General features: G+C 39.3%; 1 protein-coding gene across 5 annotated transcripts in view; it reads left to right on the top strand.

Annotated features, from left to right (window-relative positions):
* Positions 1-25,624, top strand: part of RPTOR (regulatory associated protein of MTOR complex 1) — a 370,661-nt gene that overhangs the window by 187,282 nt on the left and 157,755 nt on the right. For all 5 annotated transcript variants that reach the window (XM_083148832.1, XM_083148831.1, XM_083148829.1 and 2 more), the window contains exon 4: positions 4,435-4,593. In XM_083148832.1, coding sequence (XP_083004958.1) covers positions 4,435-4,593 — 159 coding nt within the window. The remainder of the gene's footprint in view (positions 1-4,434; positions 4,594-25,624) is intronic.

The following is a 25,624-nucleotide window of genomic DNA, read 5'->3' as shown; positions in this document are numbered from 1 at the left end:
TGAAGTAATACGCGTCCGCTCGCCACGCTTCGGGCTCGCTGTGCTCGCCACACTATATCAGATCGACTCCACGCCGACGTGGATAGTGGGGGTATGAAAAGGTCGGAGGACGCGTACCGCCGCTTGCCACGCTTCGGGTTGTCGTTGATACTGGGGTGGCTTTAACAACGGGGGGGAGGGGGGGGATTTCACATAGTAATCACCCATCAGGGTGGGTGTACAATTAAAAAAAGGTATGGGGGTGCATTTCACATTGTAATCAGGCATCAGGGTGCCCTGTACAATGTATTATCAGGTATAATCGCGTCGCATTGCATCGCATTGCATCGCATGCCACTAGTTAAGGCATGCGATGCGACGCAATATAAAAATTGTACACTCCTCCCGGTAAAGGGTCAAAATCGGGTACCATCGCATTGCATGCCTTAAGTAGTGGCATGCGATGCGATGTATCGGGCACCCAGATAATACACAAGTACCTAATTTTGTTATTTATTTGACAAAAAAAAACTGTTAAAACCATGTTGGCCATCATCACCATGTTGGTTAACGCTTGAGTGAGGAATAGGTAGTCCCAAGTCACATAAAATGTAAGAAAAATAACACTATAAGCCAGTAGTGTGACAAACGTGTGACAGAAGTAGGGGGTTGATAGGGTGGTTCTGAATTTACATGAAAAGGGAGGTTTGATTTAAATGGCACAATTCTGAGACAGAAAATAATCCTTATACACAAATAGGGATTTTATCAATATATACATGCATGTGTATCATTCATGCTTATGGAAATGGAAAAGAAATTTGCAAAAGTTGTTTTGGGATGGTACATGCCCGCTTTTGTGTGCACTCATCCCTATTTCTTCCAGTATGCATTTGCGGATCTAGATTCGGTTGCAGAGGATTGCTCTGTATGTTCTGCAAAGGTTGGAAAGATGTGTTTTAAGGCCGGCTGGACTGGAGAGTGCATTTAGGTGTTCCCCCATTTTAAGGGTAGGTTTTCTTCCTGAAAAATGGCTTAAGCGCTCTGGCTGGTCATAGGCTAATAATAGTTTAAAGTTTATGCCACCCGTTTGTAGTTCTGCCAGACAGGCATGATGGTAGAGGCCAGATCCTAATCAATCCACACTGAAGACCTTGAAATGCTGAAATCACTGCAAAAAGCTGGATCCATAGTAAATAGGCCTGCTTTTAGCAATCTGGGCACACCAAAAAAGGGATCCTTCCTAAATACTGTATGTTGATAAAGCCGACTTCCACGAGAAAGTCCGCTCACACATTATGTAGTTCTGGCTTTTTCTGTATCTATTGTATGGATCTGGCTTTTACACTTTTAGTCCAGAAAGTACATTCCAACCATGATCCCATATAATAAACAAAAGTAATGCCCCCTACACATGGGGCGAGGGGAGCAGTGTGCTGAACGAGCTAGTTAAACGCAGCGCACCACAGATCGCTGCACCATCGATGTGTGCTGAACGATCTGTCAAGGCCAGTGTTCTCAATTGTGAGAACACTGGTAATGACTAGATTCATACTGCATGCAGTATATACACTCAAGCAATAGTGACGCACAGGACCATCGGCCATACACACAATGCGATCTGTGCTTCATTTCTAAGTGATCTAGACAGATCGCTTAGATAGTGTTACTTCTAGGAACTGGGCAGAGCAGTGCTGTATGAGGGCAGCATGAGAGTGGAGGACCGGGCCCGCTGACGTCACCATTGTGGGTGGTCCCCAGCTGCTGACGTCTCCAAAGGGGGCGGGCCCGGGCCTCCAACGTCACCAAAGTGGGAGAGCCCGGCAGCCGACATCACCAACGTGGGCAGGCCCGGCCACCATCATCCCCAAAGGGGGCGGGCCCGTCAACAAAAACATTGGCGAGGGCCAGGTCCCGCCGAAGTCACCACCGGGAAGCTGCCTGGTTATGACATTCATTCCAACAGTTTGCCATAGAGGAACACTATTTATATAGACACCATAAGACTTTTGTTTTTGTTTGTAAATCAACACAAGCTATAATTCTGCTATATGTGTGTACGCCAGCAGTTTCCAGGCTTTCTTGAATCACAATGCCCTAGAGCTGGGGTAGCCAACCCTAGTCCTCGAGAGCTAACAACAGTGCATGTTTTGCAGGTCTCCTCACAGAATCACGAGTGAGCTAATTAGCTCCATCTGTGGATCTTTTAAAATGTGTCAGTGATTAATGAGTGCAGCTGTGCAGCAGCTAGGTTGTCTGGAAAATGTGAACTGTTGATAGCTCTCGAGGGCTAGGGTTGGCTACCACTGCCCTAGAGTATCAGCAATTTTGTCATGGTACCGCTAGGGTAAAAGTTTTTTATTTTGTTTTTTATTTTATTGAGAGATTTTGAAATCATCCTTCCAGCACCCCCATACACACTGGGTGACTTTGAGCTGAAAGCCGCTCAAAACCGCATGTTTAAGCACCTTTCAGCTCAAAGCCGCCCAGTGTGTATGCCCCGGCGGTGAGCGCTGCTGCGCGCTCCCGCATCATCGCCGGGAAAGCCTTTTATCTGCTGGTAATACCAGCAGATGAACGGCTTTGTATAGCGCTGCGCTATGCAAAGCCGCCCTCCCCCCCGCCATTAGCTTATGTTTTGGTGTACAGCTGTGCTTCTGTTTGTCCACATGTTTTATGATTGGCAACCACTAGCACTGGTTTTTCCTATCACGTTGACCATAAATAATTTGATTTGGTCCTGGACCACCACCCTGAGGCACCCCTGCAAGAGCCTCACAGCTCCCAGGTTAGAATTTCCTTAGAGCTGTTTGGTAGACTTATATAGCAAAACTATTAAAACACAATAAAGCTTAATAGGGAGCTACTATTACTGCTAAATAAATGTTTAATTTGGTCACTATTTAATTCCACCAATGAAAAAAATAATTACACGATAAACTTTTACATACTGTAATCCAACCTCTGATGTATCATTTTCTCAGTTTGCTTTATTAATTACAAAGTTGTAGACTATATATTGTTTTTGCTGTGCTAACATTATTATATTTGTTTCTGTTTTTTGTGAGAAGTACAAAAATAATTGTATTAGACATTGGCGTATAACAGCAGTAATGTAACACTGCATCATTTGGTCAGATCACATTCAGAGCACGTGTCTGTAACTTTCAGCAATGAAACCTCGCTCGTCTTGCCGGCGTTTGTGCTGTAACACGGTTATACAGATTCTGCATAGCCCTTTTTCTCCTTAATCTGCACAGCGCTGCTCGGGTAATGACTCTGAGCCAGAGGGATATTACATTTCATCTTTGTACGCAACTGCAAATGAGGGAAGTAAGTGTGCAGTTGAGTATCTGAAAGAGCTCTATATTATGTTAATTCAGTTACTCAGTAACATTTTATATCTGGTAATTCGCACAGATCTTTTGCAACGCTGCCCCTTAACAATGAGTCTGTGCCTTATACACCTGTGTCTTTCATTTAACAAATTTGCTGGCGCAATGAAGAAAAAGTACAGCAATGAGGCATTATTGAAGGGTGACTGTACACACATTCTGTGCAGAGGACAAGAGCACCATTGGTCTCCCTGGGTATGGATTATTAGGTCACCAGCATGTTGGTCGACACCATTAGGTGGACATGCAGTAAGGCTGACATGGTTTAGGTTGACGGGGTCATTAGGTCGACATGGGAGTAGGTCTACAGTCAAAGGTCAACATGGGGTTTTTCACATTTTTGTTGTCCCGAATTTCGGCATGGACACTGAACCATGACACAGCGTCCCCTCGCATGTTTAATTGTGTTCGCAATTCTTCGAACACGGTGCCTTGCTATGCTCAGTGCACTATTTTATTCTCCCACCATGCCCTAGTGCAGTGTTTTTCAACCACTGTGCCGTGGCACACTAGTGTGCCTTGAGCTGTTCTGAAGTGTGCCCCCAGATTTTGAAATGCCCAAACTAGTTTACAGCCACCACCAGTTTAACTGTTATTTACTGGTCTCTTCTTTTCATGTAAAGGGCCAATGTATTTTATTTTGTTACCAGTGTGTTTGTTTTTTATATGGGGGCCAATAGGTTTGTTTTTTTCCTGTGGGGGCCAATGTGTTTTGCCCTGTGGGGATCTCATGGTGTGCCTTGGCAATTTTAAAATCGTATTTAGTGTGCCGCAAGGTAAAAAGGTTGAAAATCACTGCCCTAGTGGATGGTATGGCATGAAATACCACGTGTCCCCACATGTCGGCTCAAAGAAAATATGAAAAACCCCATGTTGACCTTTTGACTGTTGACATATTCCCATGTTGACCTAATGCTTGATTCGGCCTAATGACACTGTCGACCTAACCCATGTTAACCCGTCTCCCTCATACTAATCACATAATAAGTGTATCAGAAACCAAACACATTTATTTCCTATTGTAAATCTTGAACATTTCCTTTTTTTGTATTGAACACAGGCTAGGTACAAGCAAAGTCTAGACCCCACAGTGGATGAGGTGAAGAAGCTCTGCACTTCTCTGCGAAGGAATGCCAAGGAAGAGAGAGTGCTATTCCATTATAATGGGCACGGAGTTCCACGCCCCACCGTCAACGGAGAGATTTGGGTTTTCAATAAAGTGAGTACTCGCCAGAATATGCCATACATCTGTGTCTAGGTATTTATTACAAGTCTAGTTGCTTTGGGCGTTGGTAGGATTCCAGGTTGTAGGCTGATTTCCTTCTCAGGAGGAGCAGCAAGTTAACGGGCCTGAATTCAAGAGGATCTATAGTCAGTATGTAAAGTCATAACTAAAAGTGCAATCATTAGAGAATGAGCCTAACGTTCCTGCAGTTACATAGTATCAGTTTGATGACTGTGACTGATGTAATGCACTGACCTTAGGTCATGGTATGCAACGTATTCTAAATAAAGACATTTGTTATATCCTTAAACCTGCTTGGGCGATCTCGCACACAAAGCATGGCTTTTCTTGTGGGCATCTGTAAAACAAAAAATATTATGTAGATAAAAAATAGATCATGCATAACTCAAAGCCATTTATGCTCAAACACATTGAATCAACACGATTTACAGCATATTATAACAAGTATTCTGATATTTTGGAACTTGTTGCACAACCCTCCCTTTTCTGCATACATAGTTCTGATTTTTCCCAGGACAGTTACCCTGTCAGGCTGTCATGACTATCATCATCCACAATGGCACAACTAGGGAGGCTAAACCCATGCCATTTTATTTTTCAATCATGATTTTCGGGATTGGCCTTCCTAGGCACAACACTTGCAGGTCAGGTATGGTTGAGTGGGTCAGTGGTACAGCATATGAATGTAGAGCTCCTTGTCCCACATTATTTAGCCCTAAAGCCAGCAATCATTTGGTCTTTTTTTCACCTGCCTCAGCGGGATTACAATAATTCCAGATACATTGGGGGTTAATGGGTGCTACAACTGCGTTAAGTTACAAATCCGATAACTTTTCGAGCATTCTATGCACTAATACCATTTAACATGACATTTTAACAGGTATAAACAAAGCAATTTGGAATCCAGTTGAACTACCTCCTGTTTTTACTGGCAGAAATTGAATTCCACCCTAAATCTTCAAACTTTCCGCTGAAGATTTGTCAAAGGCAGTTGTTACCAAACATCAAATGTGAGACCACTATTGACTCAGTAATTTCCTCTTATACCATGCTTCCCCTATTTGGGCGAGATTATAAAGAGATTAACTATTTGAGTGCCACCATCTCTGTGAAAGATACGCAAAATATCCGCTAAAATTATATTTCCTATATACGGTAATATTACCGGTCATTATAATGAATAAAAATGTTTGCTTGTCAATTTTTACACCTATTTTGACAAATGATCTTGCCACTCAAAGGGTTAAGGCTACTTTCTTGTAATTCTTGAAAGCTGAAATTTTATTTCCACTTTTTCTTCTATTCTTGTAAAATGTCATATCCATGGAGTCGAGTCACCGAACAGGCATACCATACAGATTACTACATATGTCATAATAGGTTATAGAGAGGGTGCTACCATATACAGTCTAAGTATTTGTAGGCAAAGTTCTTGCCCTGGATTCACAATTAAACCTCATTTTTTGTCCAAAAAAGAGAAAAAAAAATTCTCACAAAAAACACATAGGATCTTTATATAAATGCAGAGCTATGTATTTTCACTGCCGCAATGGGGAAAACAGGGCTTCTTACCACAGATTTGGTTTCCCCTACCTGAGGCAGACAAAACAAAATCCCAGACAAGTGCTAGCATTGGGGCTGATTGGATAAGACCTGGCGAGGTAATTAGCTGTGGTAATTCACCGCAGCTAACAGGACACCGCCCTAAGTATTCAATGTGTGATTATGCAAGAGTTGAGGTAAGCAAGCTGAGTTGACAGCTCTGCATACAAAAAGCAATTTATTCATCTAAAGAGAACAAGAATAATGGAGAAGTATTGTATATGGAGAAAATAGATGTCCTTCATATGTTCAAGCAACTAAATGTGAAAGTGCTCAACACAGCAGTAACTGCAACTCATGAGAGACAACAGGTTAACACAGAAAACTGCTGCCCTTATGTAAAGGGATGTCTTTCTTTTCCACCTTCCAACTGAAGTGCTATTATAAATGTAATAACTTAGTAGGCCATATTGATATCCACTGTATCATTCAAAGTTTGTGTTCTTCCCCGAAAGATCTGCCTTACTTCCCTGCAAAGTTCTAATTGTTGTGGTAGGTATGCTACTAATGACCATACAGTACAATTTCTCATTTATAAGAACACATGGACTGAAAAGAGCACATGTCCTGTTCACAGAAACAAATCTTTTATTTAAATCTACTGGGTTCCCCCTTGCTGTTTTAATTTTTTAAAGTTTTATGATGACCGTAGTGATTGCACAGTTGAGACTGCACCACTCACTTTTGCACAATTGAAACAGCACTTCTAGGAATGCCATTCCCGGGTCCTTTTGTCTTCAATCTTGGGATTCAGGATTTAAAAATGCTCAAGCCTGGGATTCCCGGGATCAGCACCCCTAAAAGAACAATGCTAAAATTCTTGGGGGGAGCTGGGGAGCAGGTGGAGGCAGCCGGTAGGTGTTGCACCGGGCGGCTGAGCTGCTGAAGCGGTGACGGGTGGAGCGGAGCTACTGAAGTGGTGCCAAGAGTGGATTGCGAGAGGGTTCCGGAGATGGTAAAACAGTGCGGCCTGTGACCTATGACCTAGTCATGCTGCGCAAAAACTCTCATGCCGGGGTCGGGAATAGCCAAGCAGCATCTAAGTGGGTGCTCAGGCGCTGCCCGAAATTAGCCTGCGCATGCGCAGTCTAATCCTGAAATCCCGGGTTTGGAAACTCCAATCCTGGTATTGAAATCACAGACATTTTGAGGCCAAATGCCGGGATCCAGGCAATCCGGATGCCGGGATTGGCCACCCGAAGCACTTCTTTCTTTACTTAGTACCTGACTACATGCCTTTGTTGTACTGTTGTACATCTGGATGAGTATTCTACCTTTGTCCAATAGCGAGAACACTGGTGATCACTAGATATATACTGCATGCACTATATATCTAGTCAGGCAATAACAACGCTGGGGCCATACACACACACTTAATCTCTTTGCAATAAAGTCAGATCGTTTTAGGCAACATGCTTTTTGAGAGGTGTGGATGAATGGTTCCAGTCAAGTGATGTGATGAATTTAGTGCACAACTCCCATTCTAACATGTTTGAGTTTAATGGGGTATACGCACAGGGCGATTAAAGCCCCATTTCTAATGGGGACTCCACACATAGCGATAAAGGGCTATTTTCGAAGCGATCTATCTAAATTTGGCTACGCTTAGAAATTACTACACACATCGCTGTGTGTATGGGGCCTACAGCGATGTGCGGCGCTATCGCCGGGAGATGTAGATCATGCATGCGGTATAAATCTAGTCAGATTGCTTAGCAAGAGACTGCACATCACCTGTGTTTTGTGTAGTGGGTGATAACGATCAACATTAACTTGCTTAACTTAAATCTCAAGTTTTTAGGGGTAAGGGGAAGGGGATAAATCCGCACAAGCTGGTGCTACAGCACCCAAGTTGCCCCAAACGAGATATTTACCACTTGTGAGTCTCAGAGGGGGTGCAGCCAAAGACAATAATTTTATCGACAGAAAAAAGGGGACAGAGAAGAATGTCTTTTTTGTTGGCGCACGAAGAGAAGTTTTGAGAAAATTGTATGAGTTAAAAAGTTTTCTTTATTAGAATATGTTTAAAATAAAACTGTCCAATTTGTGAAATATTTCATATATACCTGTTTATGTGTAATAGAAAAACCTTTTCTTAAATTTTATAGGTTTTTGAGTGTTAAATTACACTTCGATTGTGATCAGTGTCCTGTTATATATTTTGTTAGGTCCTTATGTGCTAGGGAGTTTTAATCATTCTGTAAGGACATGGGTACGTTATTCCTTAACTGTATTAATTAATTTATTATTCACAGTACTGCTCCCTTTGTGATGCTATTTTAAAAAAATATTTTTGTTATTAACTGTTCTCTGCGAGTTTTAATGCTCACAAATGAATCACTTTATGATGGTCACCCAATATCAATGGTTCATTTCTCACTTTATGTGCACTTGGTGGGTTGAAACTGTTGTCTATTGTTGCCAATTTCAGAATAGATTATACTTTGTTGCTTTATCAGCATACACAGTTGTACTGTAGTTGTATTTGAAATAAAAGTACAGAATGACTTCTGTGGATCTTATTGCTGCTGCTCCAATTCTTTCTATTAGTCTGTTAGATTGTCTGTGCAGCTTAAATCCCTACAGGTTGTTTTACATGTCTACCTTCTTCCCATTTATACAGACTGAGAAATAGTAGGATTTAAATTGTCCAGCTGGTATTGCCGGTTATCCAATTAATTAGATCCTGTCTTGTGGGAAATGGTAATATTTAATTTAACATGTTACCAGCTTATGATGTTAATAATGTTGCTGGTTATACAATCCATGTGGAAAAATAGGATTCTTAGATCTCACAGTTCATTCAAATGTACTTGTTAATAGCCAGTTTCACAAGATATGATTTAAATGCGGATTCAGCTATTATAAGTTGTGCTGCCGCAGTCTCAATTTATTGCTGCCGGCTGAACGATTTATATATATGCTGAAAGCAGTTAATATTTCCAAGATCGTGTTTATGGCAGGTTTCAACCCAACAGATTTGTGTGGATGCTACACCTTTGTTGAAGGGTATGGGAGGCAGTTTTGGCTGTTGCTGCCTTTGTTTCGGCTTTATATCTGCTGCCGATTTACTAGTGTGTATTCATAATTGAGTACAATATCTGCTGGTGTATATCACCCCTTATATTGTTGCAGATGTATTCTAGTAAGTTTCCATACAATATCTGCTGGTGTGTACCACCTTGTTGCAGATACACTCTAGTAAGTTTCCCCACAATATCTGCTGGTGTGTACCACCTTATGCGCAGTAATCCTTTTATATTTTTATTGACTAAAAAAAATTTAGATTTTAATTATGTATACACACATTGGGTTACAAAGATCAGTTTGTTCAGAGTGATTCGGACACAGAGTGTTTGGTGCTGGCGTTTATATACTCCTTACACACAATTGCAAGCTTTTTAAGACAAGCACTACTTATGGCTTAAGTGATACAGTAATTAAGCTTATTTATTGCTTTTTGCATCAATATATATATGATGATGACTGATTATTGTAGCATTTAAGAGCATATTTATTAGCAAAGTTTGTCTGTGCTAATGTTGCACTGATCTTAGCCGAGTTGAGGAGAGATAAGTGTGTCGCTATTATTGCTGTGTCGATACAGCCCGCAGAGAGAGTGCAGATGTATGTTGAATTTACACTGACTCTGCATGCATATACAGTAATTGTTACAGATCAACCTGCTGTATTTAATACAGCCGGCAGAGAAGGTGTGGTTTATGCATTAACTCCACATTAACTGCACGAATATACACTGTGGTTCTTGCGCATACATCCACCGCCGCTCCTGCTGTTTTTATACAGTCAGCAGAGCGGGTGCAATTATGTATTGAGGTTATGCCCGTTCCACAAAATATATAGTGGTTTTAGACTAATAAGTCAGCCACTGCTCTGGCTGTATGGGTATCGCTGACAGAGCGGGTGCACTCGCGTGCTGGCACCGCTCTGTTATTGTGTCTATATGCTGCGTGTAGCAGTTCTCAGCGGAGAGGTGAGCCGCTATCTTAACTATGTTCTAGTAGCTATTGTAGCGGGTACAGTCGCGTATTAACGCTGCACTGTCACTCCGCAGAAATACAGATTATACAGTTTATAGCATCACATTAAACAAAATTATTTGGACCTAACATGCAGGACAGGTGAACGCCGACGCGCGTTTCACTATGACAGTTTTTTCAAGGCAGAACCCGATCATCCTGCTTGGATGGTATTTAAATGCACAGCCACCAATTACAGGCTGTATCTGTGTTCACGTGCTTTCCTCCTCCACTGTATTTCCATGAAATCAGTTATACTTTATACAGGGTGCAGGTAGTCCCTCTTTCTTAATAGTAAACCAAGCTATGTATATTTAAATCTTGGGCATCCAGGAGTATACTAGATAATCACCTGTGTATTCTTGTATCAAAAAATAATTATTTTAATATAGGCAAGAAAGATTTCCAGACTATGCAAGTTGGTACATCACATTGGCAATAATCTTGTTATTTGTATATGAGCTTGTATATTAAGAATAATAATTATATATTACGCGCGGGTCAGAAAAATTAATAGAATTAAATTGAAGAATGTTTGAAAAATATAAGTGTTTCGTTATGGGTATACCAAAATAGAAAAGTGATAACAATGTGTGTAGTGTGTGCAGTGAACCATGGTTCAAATAGTGATAATTGTGCCATATTCAGTGGGTTGTTGTTGTGTAAATAATATTTGGTGTCCAATTAATTAAGATGTTTTGATAAAAAATGTTTGTGAAACAGTGATATGAAAAAACAAGAAAAAAATTGTGAGTGGAGAACTTTTGTGATTGTGCAGTGAATCATCTTTATTAAATGTGGTGAAATATAAGAGAACATAGTTGTGAAAGAATATTATAAATTTTATCATTAATTATTATAAATTTGATATAGCATACATAGGTAGTTTCTGATTATTTTACCTTTTTATTAAATAGGATTTGTCTAGTATATTTTTGTGATTGATCTGATGTACATTAGATATAGTGGTCCTTTAGATATATCTTTAGTTCATATTATGGTCTTTATATCTGTGGTCAGAATATTTTGGAGGTTAAGGGGAGGAGAGCAGTGTTGGTTATAAAAGGAAGTTGGAGGGTAAAGAAGGGAACATGGAAGAGAAGAAGGCGGCACATATTATGTGGAAATGTAGACTCAAGATTTTTCAAAGAAAATGTGTATAACTGTTATTCTCATTGAGACCTTTTGGGTATACACTATCCATCATGAAAATCATTTGTGTCTCAAATTGTAACAGTTTCCTGTCTATATCCCCTCCTCTGATGTTTAGCCGTATATGTCTCATCCCAAATGCTTGCAATCCCAGAGGGTTTCCTCCATGATGTGACAAGAAGTGGGACGCTATTGGGGTGAGATTCTTAAAGTTGACTTTATCTTGTTTTGCTCTCTTAATACTGTTAACATGTTCCAGGATTCTTACTTTAAGTTTCCTTTTAGTCTTCCCAATATAGATATGGTTACATGGGCATTTTAAATGGTACACTACTCCCTCCGTGGTGCAGTTAATGTAATCGTTTATGTTCCATTTTTTACCATATCTATCACGGTAACTCGTTGTGGGAACCATGAAAGGGCATGCTTTACATTGGCGACAGCAGTAGGATCCCTTCTTGGAGATGAGGGATTTCTGTATCTTAGGCAGATGGCTCTGGACCAAGACATCCTTCAAATTGTTGGAGCGTCTCCAACTAATCTGTACTTTTTTAGGGAGGATGTCCATTAAATCAATATCCGTGTGGAGGACTGACCAGTGTTTTTGTAAGATTTCATTTATTTCACGCCACTTATTACTGAAGGTCCCAATGAACCTAACTGGTTCTTCTTTTTTGGTCCTAATTTTTGGGATCAGAAGTGAATCTCGAGGGCGTTCTCTCACTTCTTTCTTGGCTTTTTTTATTGATCTTTTACTATAGCCTCTCTGGTGGAGTCTCTCACAGAGTTGTTGTTCCCTTATAGCAAAGTCGGTGGTCTGTGAGCAATTTCTCTTAGTTCTCAGGATTTCGCCTTTAGGTATTGCTTTGATAGTAGCCGGATGATGAGAGCTAGTTGCATGAAGAAGGCTATTTGTGGCAGTTTCCTTACGGTAGTTATCCGTAGAGATGTGGCCGTTGTCCTCGATTCGTATGCACAGATCCAGGAAATTTACTGTTTCTTTGCTGCTGTTGCCTGTTAATTTGAGATCCAAAGAATTGTGGTTCAAGATATCAATAAAGGTCTCCAGTTCTTTTTGGTCTCCATCCCATATCAATAGGATGTCATCTATATATCTAAGATATAATACCACATGATCCGTATAGGTGTTATTGGTCTCGGCAAACATGACTTCCCTTTCCCACCACCCCAGGTAAAGGTTCGCATACGTTGGGGCACAAGCTGTCCCCATCGCAGTCCCCTTTACCTGGAGGTAGTATTTCTCATTACATGTGAAATAATTTTTTGTGAGCACAAACTCCAATAGTTGGATCAGAAAGGAGTTGAAGTTGTTATGTCGATTCATGCTCAGAAAGAACTTGGTTGCATTGATGCCGTTGTCATGGTGTATACTAGTATACAGACTCTCGACATCATATGTAGCCAACCATGTGTCCGGTCCAACTGTTATATCCTGGAGTTTACGGAGGACATCCATTGTGTCTCTTACGTACGAGGGTAGGGAAAGTACATGATGTCGCAAGTACTGATCAATGTAAATGCTTGCTTTTTCTGTTAAGCATCCTACCCCCGACATAATGGGCCTTCCTGGTGGTGTTATTTCATTTTTATGGATTTTTGGTAACAGATATAACGTTGGAGTTACCGGAGAGTCTACTTGTAGAAACTCATAATCCTTTTTAGGAATGATGTTACCTTTCCATGCATTCTCGATCATATTTTTATACATGTGAAGATAATTTGTGGTTGGGTTAAAGGGAAGAGTCTTATAGCATTTTTTATCGTTAAGTTGTTTGTTTAATTCCTGGATATACATGGATCTAGGCCATAGAACCACATTCCCCCCCTTATCGGAGGGTTTGATGATTATGTCCTCCCATTTGGCAATTTCTTTGAGGGCCGCCCTTTCTCCAGTTGTTAGGTTGTCATGATGGTTTTCCAATGGATCTGACTGGCTGAGGAGTTTATCCAGATCTCTCGATATAAGATCCAGATATACCTTTACTGGTGGACAAATCTTAAAATCCGGGAAGAAAGTGGATTTCTTTTGAAGCAATTGGCTATTATATGGCTGGATCCTTGATTCGTCTTCATCTCTTTCGAGCTCAAGGTCTTCTAGGATCTTTAAAATTTCCAGATCTTCTTTAGAGAAAGAGGAAGCAGTATTGGTGTTAGGGTTTCGTTCCTGTAGTCTTTTTTGGGTACTGAAGAATTTTTTAAGAAGTATTTTTCGTGCGAAGAGCTGGATATCTTTCTCGCAATCAAATCGGTCAGGTTTACTGACAGGTGAGAAGGATAAGCCTTTAGATAACAAAGAGGTTTCGTCTGTACTGAGTATTCTTGTAGAGAGGTTGATAACTCTTAGGTTATCCTCTATTTCTTGTACTGGCGTCTTTCTCTCGGCTCTTCTCTCCAGTCTCTGTACTCTCGCTTTCTTCTTGTTCCCCTTGCCCCGCCTGGTCTTATATCTTCTAAATTGGACCGGGTGTTCCTTGGGGTCATGTCTAAAAAAGGCCTACGGTTACCATCAAACATGCTCAAAGGGCCCTCTCCTTCGGACGAATCAACCTCTGATGTGGAGTAGTGATTTCTGGTTTCACTTCTATTTCTAGGATTATATGTTCTCCATCTATAGACAGTGCCTTGGGCAAAGTCCGTCTTGTCCCTTTGTAGTTTCCTACGCTTCCTCTCTATCACAGTGGCTTCAAATTCTTCTACCTCTTTCTTATATCTGTTATACATAGATTGAAATTTGTCGAGTCCTTCAAATTTCTTCAGCTTTTCCGCCAGTATTGTTATATCCTTTGTATGTTGGTTTAGCAAGATCTCATCATGCTTTATCAATATCTTAATTAGATCCGTAGAGCATTGTGTCAGGGTGTTCTCCCATTCTTTCTTGAGCTCTTCTGTGGCTAGTTCATATGTGGGGAACACTCTTGGTCGTAATCCCCTAGGGGTTATGTTGTTCTTCAAATAGTTGTCGAATGTGTTCTTATTCCACCACGTTTTACTTTGCTTGAGTTGTATCTGTTTGAGAGAAAAAAGGTCTTCCGACCAGCTTCTATTTGCCGGATCGTTTGTATCCATTTCGCCACCCGATAGGAGGTCCAGGCCATTGTTTAATTTCTCTCTCCTGTCATCCAAGTCTTTTGATAAATTAAATGTTGCCATGCTGTGCTTGGTGATCGGGTTTTTTTGGGGGTTATTCTTTTTTAGAATCAAAAAAGAAGATAATAAATTGGATTTTTCAATATTATTTAGGTGATCTTCCTTTATTATGGAACTGTTTTGCTGTGCAGGATTGTAAAGACTGAAAAGTCAGTCCTATGCAATACGAAAGTTTTTAGGGGTAAGGGGAAGGGGATAAATCCGCACAAGCTGGTGCTACAGCACCCAAGTTGCCCCAAACGAGATATTTACCACTTGTGAGTCTCAGAGGGGGTGCAGCCAAAGACAATAATTTTATCGACAGAAAAAAGGGGACAGAGAAGAATGTCTTTTTTGTTGGCGCACGAAGAGAAGTTTTGAGAAAATTGTATGAGTTAAAAAGTTTTCTTTATTAGAATATGTTTAAAATAAAACTGTCCAATTTGTGAAATATTTCATATATACCTGTTTATGTGTAATAGAAAAACCTTTTCTTAAATTTTATAGGTTTTTGAGTGTTAAATTACACTTCGATTGTGATCAGTGTCCTGTTATATATTTTGTTAGGTCCTTATGTGCTAGGGAGTTTTAATCATTCTGTAAGGACATGGGTACGTTATTCCTTAACTGTATTAATTAATTTATTATTCACAGTACTGCTCCCTTTGTGATGCTATTTTAAAAAAATATTTTTGTTATTAACTGTTCTCTGCGAGTTTTAATGCTCACAAATGAATCACTTTATGATGGTCACCCAATATCAATGGTTCATTTCTCACTTTATGTGCACTTGGTGGGTTGAAACTGTTGTCTATTGTTGCCAATTTCAGAATAGATTATACTTTGTTGCTTTATCAGCATACACAGTTGTACTGTAGTTGTATTTGAAATAAAAGTACAGAATGACTTCTGTGGATCTTATTGCTGCTGCTCCAATTCTTTCTATTAGTCTGTTAGATTGTCTGTGCAGCTTAAATCCCTACAGGTTGTTTTACATGTCTACCTTCTTCCCATTTATACAGACTGAGAAATAGTAGGATTTAAATTGTCCAGCTGGTATTGCCGGTTATCCAATTAATTAGATCCTGTCTTGTGGGAAATGGTAATATTTAATTTAACATGTTACCAGCTTATGATGTTAATAATGTTGCTGGTTATACAATCCATGTGGAAAAATAGGATTCTTAGATCTCACAGTTCATTCAAATGTACTTGTTAATAGCCAGTTTCACAAGATATGATTTAAATGCGGATTCAGCTATTATAAGTTGTGCTGCCGCAGTCTCAATTTATTGCTGCCGGCTGAACGATTTATATATATGCTGAAAGCAGTTAATATTTCCAAGATCGTGTTTATGGCAGGTTTCAACCCAACAGATTTGTGTGGATGCTACACCTTTGTTGAAGGGTATGGGAGGCAGTTTTGGCTGTTGCTGCCTTTGTTTCGGCTTTATATCTGCTGCCGATTTACTAGTGTGTATTCATAATTGAGTACAATATCTGCTGGTGTATATCACCCCTTATATTGTTGCAGATGTATTCTAGTAAGTTTCCATACAATATCTGCTGGTGTGTACCACCTTGTTGCAGATACACTCTAGTAAGTTTCCCCACAATATCTGCTGGTGTGTACCACCTTATGCGCAGTAATCCTTTTATATTTTTATTGACTAAAAAAAATTTAGATTTTAATTATGTATACACACATTGGGTTACAAAGATCAGTTTGTTCAGAGTGATTCGGACACAGAGTGTTTGGTGCTGGCGTTTATATACTCCTTACACACAATTGCAAGCTTTTTAAGACAAGCACTACTTATGGCTTAAGTGATACAGTAATTATGCTTATTTATTGCTTTTTGCATCAATATATATATGATGATGACTGATTATTGTAGCATTTAAGAGCATATTTATTAGCAAAGTTTGTCTGTGCTAATGTTGCACTGATCTTAGCCGAGTTGAGGAGAGATAAGTGTGTCGCTATTATTGCTGTGTCGATACAGCCCGCAGAGAGAGTGCAGATGTATGTTGAATTTACACTGACTCTGCATGCATATACAGTAATTGTTACAGATCAACCTGCTGTATTTAATACAGCCGGCAGAGAAGGTGTGGTTTATGCATTAACTCCACATTAACTGCACGAATATACACTGTGGTTCTTGCGCATACATCCACCGCCGCTCCTGCTGTTTTTATACAGTCAGCAGAGCGGGTGCAATTATGTATTGAGGTTATGCCCGTTCCACAAAATATATAGTGGTTTTAGACTAATAAGTCAGCCACTGCTCTGGCTGTATGGGTATCGCTGACAGAGCGGGTGCACTCGCGTGCTGGCACCGCTCTGTTATTGTGTCTATATGCTGCGTGTAGCAGTTCTCAGCGGAGAGGTGAGCCGCTATCTTAACTATGTTCTAGTAGCTATTGTAGCGGGTACAGTCGCGTATTAACGCTGCACTGTCACTCCGCAGAAATACAGATTATACAGTTTATAGCATCACATTAAACAAAATTATTTGGACCTAACATGCAGGACAGGTGAACGCCGACGCGCGTTTCACTATGACAGTTTTTTCAAGGCAGAACCCGATCATCCTGCTTGGATGGTATTTAAATGCACAGCCACCAATTACAGGCTGTATCTGTGTTCACGTGCTTTCCTCCTCCACTGTATTTCCATGAAATCAGTTATACTTTATACAGGGTGCAGGTAGTCCCTCTTTCTTAATAGTAAACCAAGCTATGTATATTTAAATCTTGGGCATCCAGGAGTATACTAGATAATCACCTGTGTATTCTTGTATCAAAAAATAATTATTTTAATATAGGCAAGAAAGATTTCCAGACTATGCAAGTTGGTACATCACATTGGCAATAATCTTGTTATTTGTATATGAGCTTGTATATTAAGAATAATAATTATATATTACGCGCGGGTCAGAAAAATTAATAGAATTAAATTGAAGAATGTTTGAAAAATATAAGTGTTTCGTTATGGGTATACCAAAATAGAAAAGTGATAACAATGTGTGTAGTGTGTGCAGTGAACCATGGTTCAAATAGTGATAATTGTGCCATATTCAGTGGGTTGTTGTTGTGTAAATAATATTTGGTGTCCAATTAATTAAGATGTTTTGATAAAAAATGTTTGTGAAACAGTGATATGAAAAAACAAGAAAAAAATTGTGAGTGGAGAACTTTTGTGATTGTGCAGTGAATCATCTTTATTAAATGTGGTGAAATATAAGAGAACATAGTTGTGAAAGAATATTATAAATTTTATCATTAATTATTATAAATTTGATATAGCATACATAGGTAGTTTCTGATTATTTTACCTTTTTATTAAATAGGATTTGTCTAGTATATTTTTGTGATTGATCTGATGTACATTAGATATAGTGGTCCTTTAGATATATCTTTAGTTCATATTATGGTCTTTATATCTGTGGTCAGAATATTTTGGAGGTTAAGGGGAGGAGAGCAGTGTTGGTTATAAAAGGAAGTTGGAGGGTAAAGAAGGGAACATGGAAGAGAAGAAGGCGGCACATATTATGTGGAAATGTAGACTCAAGATTTTTCAAAGAAAATGTGTATAACTGTTATTCTCATTGAGACCTTTTGGGTATACACTATCCATCATGAAAATCATTTGTGTCTCAAATTGTAACAGTTTCCTGTCTATATCCCCTCCTCTGATGTTTAGCCGTATATGTCTCATCCCAAATGCTTGCAATCCCAGAGGGTTTCCTCCATGATGTGACAAGAAGTGGGACGCTATTGGGGTGAGATTCTTAAAGTTGACTTTATCTTGTTTTGCTCTCTTAATACTGTTAACATGTTCCAGGATTCTTACTTTAAGTTTCCTTTTAGTCTTCCCAATATAGATATGGTTACATGGGCATTTTAAATGGTACACTACTCCCTCCGTGGTGCAGTTAATGTAATCGTTTATGTTCCATTTTTTACCATATCTATCACGGTAACTCGTTGTGGGAACCATGAAAGGGCATGCTTTACATTGGCGACAGCAGTAGGATCCCTTCTTGGAGATGAGGGATTTCTGTATCTTAGGCAGATGGCTCTGGACCAAGACATCCTTCAAATTGTTGGAGCGTCTCCAACTAATCTGTACTTTTTTAGGGAGGATGTCCATTAAATCAATATCCGTGTGGAGGACTGACCAGTGTTTTTGTAAGATTTCATTTATTTCACGCCACTTATTACTGAAGGTCCCAATGAACCTAACTGGTTCTTCTTTTTTGGTCCTAATTTTTGGGATCAGAAGTGAATCTCGAGGGCGTTCTCTCACTTCTTTCTTGGCTTTTTTTATTGATCTTTTACTATAGCCTCTCTGGTGGAGTCTCTCACAGAGTTGTTGTTCCCTTATAGCAAAGTCGGTGGTCTGTGAGCAATTTCTCTTAGTTCTCAGGATTTCGCCTTTAGGTATTGCTTTGATAGTAGCCGGATGATGAGAGCTAGTTGCATGAAGAAGGCTATTTGTGGCAGTTTCCTTACGGTAGTTATCCGTAGAGATGTGGCCTATGTCCTCGATTCGTATGCACAGATCCAGGAAATTTACTGTTTCTTTGCTGCTGTTGCCTGTTAATTTGAGATCCAAAGAATTGTGGTTCAAGATATCAATAAAGGTCTCCAGTTCTTTTTGGTCTCCATCCCATATCAATAGGATGTCATCTATATATCTAAGATATAATACCACATGATCCGTATAGGTGTTATTGGTCTCGGCAAACATGACTTCCCTTTCCCACCACCCCAGGTAAAGGTTCGCATACGTTGGGGCACAAGCTGTCCCCATCGCAGTCCCCTTTACCTGGAGGTAGTATTTCTCATTACATGTGAAATAATTTTTTGTGAGCACAAACTCCAATAGTTGGATCAGAAAGGAGTTGAAGTTGTTATGTCGATTCATGCTCAGAAAGAACTTGGTTGCATTGATGCCGTTGTCATGGTGTATACTAGTATACAGACTCTCGACATCATATGTAGCCAACCATGTGTCCGGTCCAACTGTTATATCCTGGAGTTTACGGAGGACATCCATTGTGTCTCTTACGTACGAGGGTAGGGAAAGTACATGATGTCGCAAGTACTGATCAATGTAAATGCTTGCTTTTTCTGTTAAGCATCCTACCCCCGACATAATGGGCCTTCCTGGTGGTGTTATTTCATTTTTATGGATTTTTGGTAACAGATATAACGTTGGAGTTACCGGAGAGTCTACTTGTAGAAACTCATAATCCTTTTTAGGAATGATGTTACCTTTCCATGCATTCTCGATCATATTTTTATACATGTGAAGATAATTTGTGGTTGGGTTAAAGGGAAGAGTCTTATAGCATTTTTTATCGTTAAGTTGTTTGTTTAATTCCTGGATATACATGGATCTAGGCCATAGAACCACATTCCCCCCCTTATCGGAGGGTTTGATGATTATGTCCTCCCATTTGGCAATTTCTTTGAGGGCCGCCCTTTCTCCAGTTGTTAGGTTGTCATGATGGTTTTCCAATGGATCTGACTGGCTGAGGAGTTTATCCAGATCTCTCGATATAAGATCCAGATATACCTTTACTGGTGGACAAATCTTAAAATCCGGGAAGAAAGTGGATTTCTTTTGAAGCAATTGGCTATTATATGGCTGGATCCTTGATTCGTCTTCATCTCTTTCGAGCTCAAGGTCTTCTAGGATCTTTAAAATTTCCAGATCTTCTTTAGAGAAAGAGGAAGCAGTATTGGTGTTAGGGTTTCGTTCCTGTAGTCTTTTTTGGGTACTGAAGAATTTTTTAAGAAGTATTTTTCGTGCGAAGAGCTGGATATCTTTCTCGCAATCAAATCGGTCAGGTTTACTGACAGGTGAGAAGGATAAGCCTTTAGATAACAAAGAGGTTTCGTCTGTACTGAGTATTCTTGTAGAGAGGTTGATAACTCTTAGGTTATCCTCTATTTCTTGTACTGGCGTCTTTCTCTCGGCTCTTCTCTCCAGTCTCTGTACTCTCGCTTTCTTCTTGTTCCCCTTGCCCCGCCTGGTCTTATATCTTCTAAATTGGACCGGGTGTTCCTTGGGGTCATGTCTAAAAAAGGCCTACGGTTACCATCAAACATGCTCAAAGGGCCCTCTCCTTCGGACGAATCAACCTCTGATGTGGAGTAGTGATTTCTGGTTTCACTTCTATTTCTAGGATTATATGTTCTCCATCTATAGACAGTGCCTTGGGCAAAGTCCGTCTTGTCCCTTTGTAGTTTCCTACGCTTCCTCTCTATCACAGTGGCTTCAAATTCTTCTACCTCTTTCTTATATCTGTTATACATAGATTGAAATTTGTCGAGTCCTTCAAATTTCTTCAGCTTTTCCGCCAGTATTGTTATATCCTTTGTATGTTGGTTTAGCAAGATCTCATCATGCTTTATCAATATCTTAATTAGATCCGTAGAGCATTGTGTCAGGGTGTTCTCCCATTCTTTCTTGAGCTCTTCTGTGGCTAGTTCATATGTGGGGAACACTCTTGGTCGTAATCCCCTAGGGGTTATGTTGTTCTTCAAATAGTTGTCGAATGTGTTCTTATTCCACCACGTTTTACTTTGCTTGAGTTGTATCTGTTTGAGAGAAAAAAGGTCTTCCGACCAGCTTCTATTTGCCGGATCGTTTGTATCCATTTCGCCACCCGATAGGAGGTCCAGGCCATTGTTTAATTTCTCTCTCCTGTCATCCAAGTCTTTTGATAAATTAAATGTTGCCATGCTGTGCTTGGTGATCGGGTTTTTTTGGGGGTTATTCTTTTTTAGAATCAAAAAAGAAGATAATAAATTGGATTTTTCAATATTATTTAGGTGATCTTCCTTTATTATGGAACTGTTTTGCTGTGCAGGATTGTAAAGACTGAAAAGTCAGTCCTATGCAATACGAAAGTTTTTAGGGGTAAGGGGAAGGGGATAAATCCGCACAAGCTGGTGCTACAGCACCCAAGTTGCCCCAAACGAGATATTTACCACTTGTGAGTCTCAGAGGGGGTGCAGCCAAAGACAATAATTTTATCGACAGAAAAAAGGGGACAGAGAAGAATGTCTTTTTTGTTGGCGCACGAAGAGAAGTTTTGAGAAAATTGTATGAGTTAAAAAGTTTTCTTTATTAGAATATGTTTAAAATAAAACTGTCCAATTTGTGAAATATTTCATATATACCTGTTTATGTGTAATAGAAAAACCTTTTCTTAAATTTTATAGGTTTTTGAGTGTTAAATTACACTTCGATTGTGATCAGTGTCCTGTTATATATTTTGTTAGGTCCTTATGTGCTAGGGAGTTTTAATCATTCTGTAAGGACATGGGTACGTTATTCCTTAACTGTATTAATTAATTTATTATTCACAGTACTGCTCCCTTTGTGATGCTATTTTAAAAAAATATTTTTGTTATTAACTGTTCTCTGCGAGTTTTAATGCTCACAAATGAATCACTTTATGATGGTCACCCAATATCAATGGTTCATTTCTCACTTTATGTGCACTTGGTGGGTTGAAACTGTTGTCTATTGTTGCCAATTTCAGAATAGATTATACTTTGTTGCTTTATCAGCATACACAGTTGTACTGTAGTTGTATTTGAAATAAAAGTACAGAATGACTTCTGTGGATCTTATTGCTGCTGCTCCAATTCTTTCTATTAGTCTGTTAGATTGTCTGTGCAGCTTAAATCCCTACAGGTTGTTTTACATGTCTACCTTCTTCCCATTTATACAGACTGAGAAATAGTAGGATTTAAATTGTCCAGCTGGTATTGCCGGTTATCCAATTAATTAGATCCTGTCTTGTGGGAAATGGTAATATTTAATTTAACATGTTACCAGCTTATGATGTTAATAATGTTGCTGGTTATACAATCCATGTGGAAAAATAGGATTCTTAGATCTCACAGTTCATTCAAATGTACTTGTTAATAGCCAGTTTCACAAGATATGATTTAAATGCGGATTCAGCTATTATAAGTTGTGCTGCCGCAGTCTCAATTTATTGCTGCCGGCTGAACGATTTATATATATGCTGAAAGCAGTTAATATTTCCAAGATCGTGTTTATGGCAGGTTTCAACCCAACAGATTTGTGTGGATGCTACACCTTTGTTGAAGGGTATGGGAGGCAGTTTTGGCTGTTGCTGCCTTTGTTTCGGCTTTATATCTGCTGCCGATTTACTAGTGTGTATTCATAATTGAGTACAATATCTGCTGGTGTATATCACCCCTTATATTGTTGCAGATGTATTCTAGTAAGTTTCCATACAATATCTGCTGGTGTGTACCACCTTGTTGCAGATACACTCTAGTAAGTTTCCCCACAATATCTGCTGGTGTGTACCACCTTATGCGCAGTAATCCTTTTATATTTTTATTGACTAAAAAACATTTAGATTTTAATTATGTATACACACATTGGGTTACAAAGATCAGTTTGTTCAGAGTGATTCGGACACAGAGTGTTTGGTGCTGGCGTTTATATACTCCTTACACACAATTGCAAGCTTTTTAAGACAAGCACTACTTATGGCTTAAGTGATACAGTAATTATGCTTATTTATTGCTTGTTGCATCAATATATATATGATGATGACTGATTATTGTAGCATTTAAGAGCATATTTATTAGCAAAGTTTGTCTGTGCTAATGTTGCACTGATCTTAGCCGAGTTGAGGAGAGATAAGTGTGTCGCTATTATTGCTGTGTCGATACAGCCCGCAGAGAGAGTGCAGATGTATGTTGAATTTACACTGACTCTGCATGCATATACAGTAATTGTTACAGATCAACCTGCTGTATTTAATACAGCCGGCAGAGAAGGTATGGTTTATGCATTAACTCCACATTAACTGCACGAATATACACTGTGGTTCTTGCGCATACATCCACCGCCGCTCCTGCTGTTTTTATACAGTCAGCAGAGCGGGTGCAATTATGTATTGAGGTTATGCCCGTTCCACAAAATATATAGTGGTTTTAGACTAATAAGTCAGCCACTGCTCTGGCTGTATGGGTATCGCTGACAGAGCGGGTGCACTCGCGTGCTGGCACCGCTCTGTTATTGTGTCTATATGCTGCGTGTAGCAGTTCTCAGCGGAGAGGTGAGCCGCTATCTTAACTATGTTCTAGTAGCTATTGTAGCGGGTACAGTCGCGTATTAACGCTGCACTGTCACTCCGCAGAAATACAGATTATACAGTTTATAGCATCACATTAAACAAAATTATTTGGACCTAACATGCAGGACAGGTGAACGCCGACGCGCGTTTCACTATGACAGTTTTTTCAAGGCAGAACCCGATCATCCTGCTTGGATGGTATTTAAATGCACAGCCACCAATTACAGGCTGTATCTGTGTTCACGTGCTTTCCTCCTCCACTGTATTTCCATGAAATCAGTTATACTTTATACAGGGTGCAGGTAGTCCCTCTTTCTTAATAGTAAACCAAGCTATGTATATTTAAATCTTGGGCATCCAGGAGTATACTAGATAATCACCTGTGTATTCTTGTATCAAAAAATAATTATTTTAATATAGGCAAGAAAGATTTCCAGACTATGCAAGTTGGTACATCACATTGGCAATAATCTTGTTATTTGTATATGAGCTTGTATATTAAGAATAATAATTATATATTACGCGCGGGTCAGAAAAATTAATAGAATTAAATTGAAGAATGTTTGAAAAATATAAGTGTTTCGTTATGGGTATACCAAAATAGAAAAGTGATAACAATGTGTGTAGTGTGTGCAGTGAACCATGGTTCAAATAGTGATAATTGTGCCATATTCAGTGGGTTGTTGTTGTGTAAATAATATTTGGTGTCCAATTAATTAAGATGTTTTGATAAAAAATGTTTGTGAAACAGTGATATGAAAAAACAAGAAAAAAATTGTGAGTGGAGAACTTTTGTGATTGTGCAGTGAATCATCTTTATTAAATGTGGTGAAATATAAGAGAACATAGTTGTGAAAGAATATTATAAATTTTATCATTAATTATTATAAATTTGATATAGCATACATAGGTAGTTTCTGATTATTTTACCTTTTTATTAAATAGGATTTGTCTAGTATATTTTTGTGATTGATCTGATGTACATTAGATATAGTGGTCCTTTAGATATATCTTTAGTTCATATTATGGTCTTTATATCTGTGGTCAGAATATTTTGGAGGTTAAGGGGAGGAGAGCAGTGTTGGTTATAAAAGGAAGTTGGAGGGTAAAGAAGGGAACATGGAAGAGAAGAAGGCGGCACATATTATGTGGAAATGTAGACTCAAGATTTTTCAAAGAAAATGTGTATAACTGTTATTCTCATTGAGACCTTTTGGGTATACACTATCCATCATGAAAATCATTTGTGTCTCAAATTGTAACAGTTTCCTGTCTATATCCCCTCCTCTGATGTTTAGCCGTATATGTCTCATCCCAAATGCTTGCAATCCCAGAGGGTTTCCTCCATGATGTGACAAGAAGTGGGACGCTATTGGGGTGAGATTCTTAAAGTTGACTTTATCTTGTTTTGCTCTCTTAATACTGTTAACATGTTCCAGGATTCTTACTTTAAGTTTCCTTTTAGTCTTCCCAATATAGATATGGTTACATGGGCATTTTAAATGGTACACTACTCCCTCCGTGGTGCAGTTAATGTAATCGTTTATGTTCCATTTTTTACCATATCTATCACGGTAACTCGTTGTGGGAACCATGAAAGGGCATGCTTTACATTGGCGACAGCAGTAGGATCCCTTCTTGGAGATGAGGGATTTCTGTATCTTAGGCAGATGGCTCTGGACCAAGACATCCTTCAAATTGTTGGAGCGTCTCCAACTAATCTGTACTTTTTTAGGGAGGATGTCCATTAAATCAATATCCGTGTGGAGGACTGACCAGTGTTTTTGTAAGATTTCATTTATTTCACGCCACTTATTACTGAAGGTCCCAATGAACCTAACTGGTTCTTCTTTTTTGGTCCTAATTTTTGGGATCAGAAGTGAATCTCGAGGGCGTTCTCTCACTTCTTTCTTG

This window comes from Crinia signifera, chromosome 6, assembly GCF_055691185.1.
Source record: "Crinia signifera chromosome 6, ASM5569118v1, whole genome shotgun sequence".
Classification (NCBI taxonomy): Eukaryota; Metazoa; Chordata; class Amphibia; order Anura; family Myobatrachidae; genus Crinia; species Crinia signifera.
The sequence above is the reverse complement of the archived record's forward strand: the minus strand, read 5'-3'. Positions and strand labels throughout refer to the sequence as shown.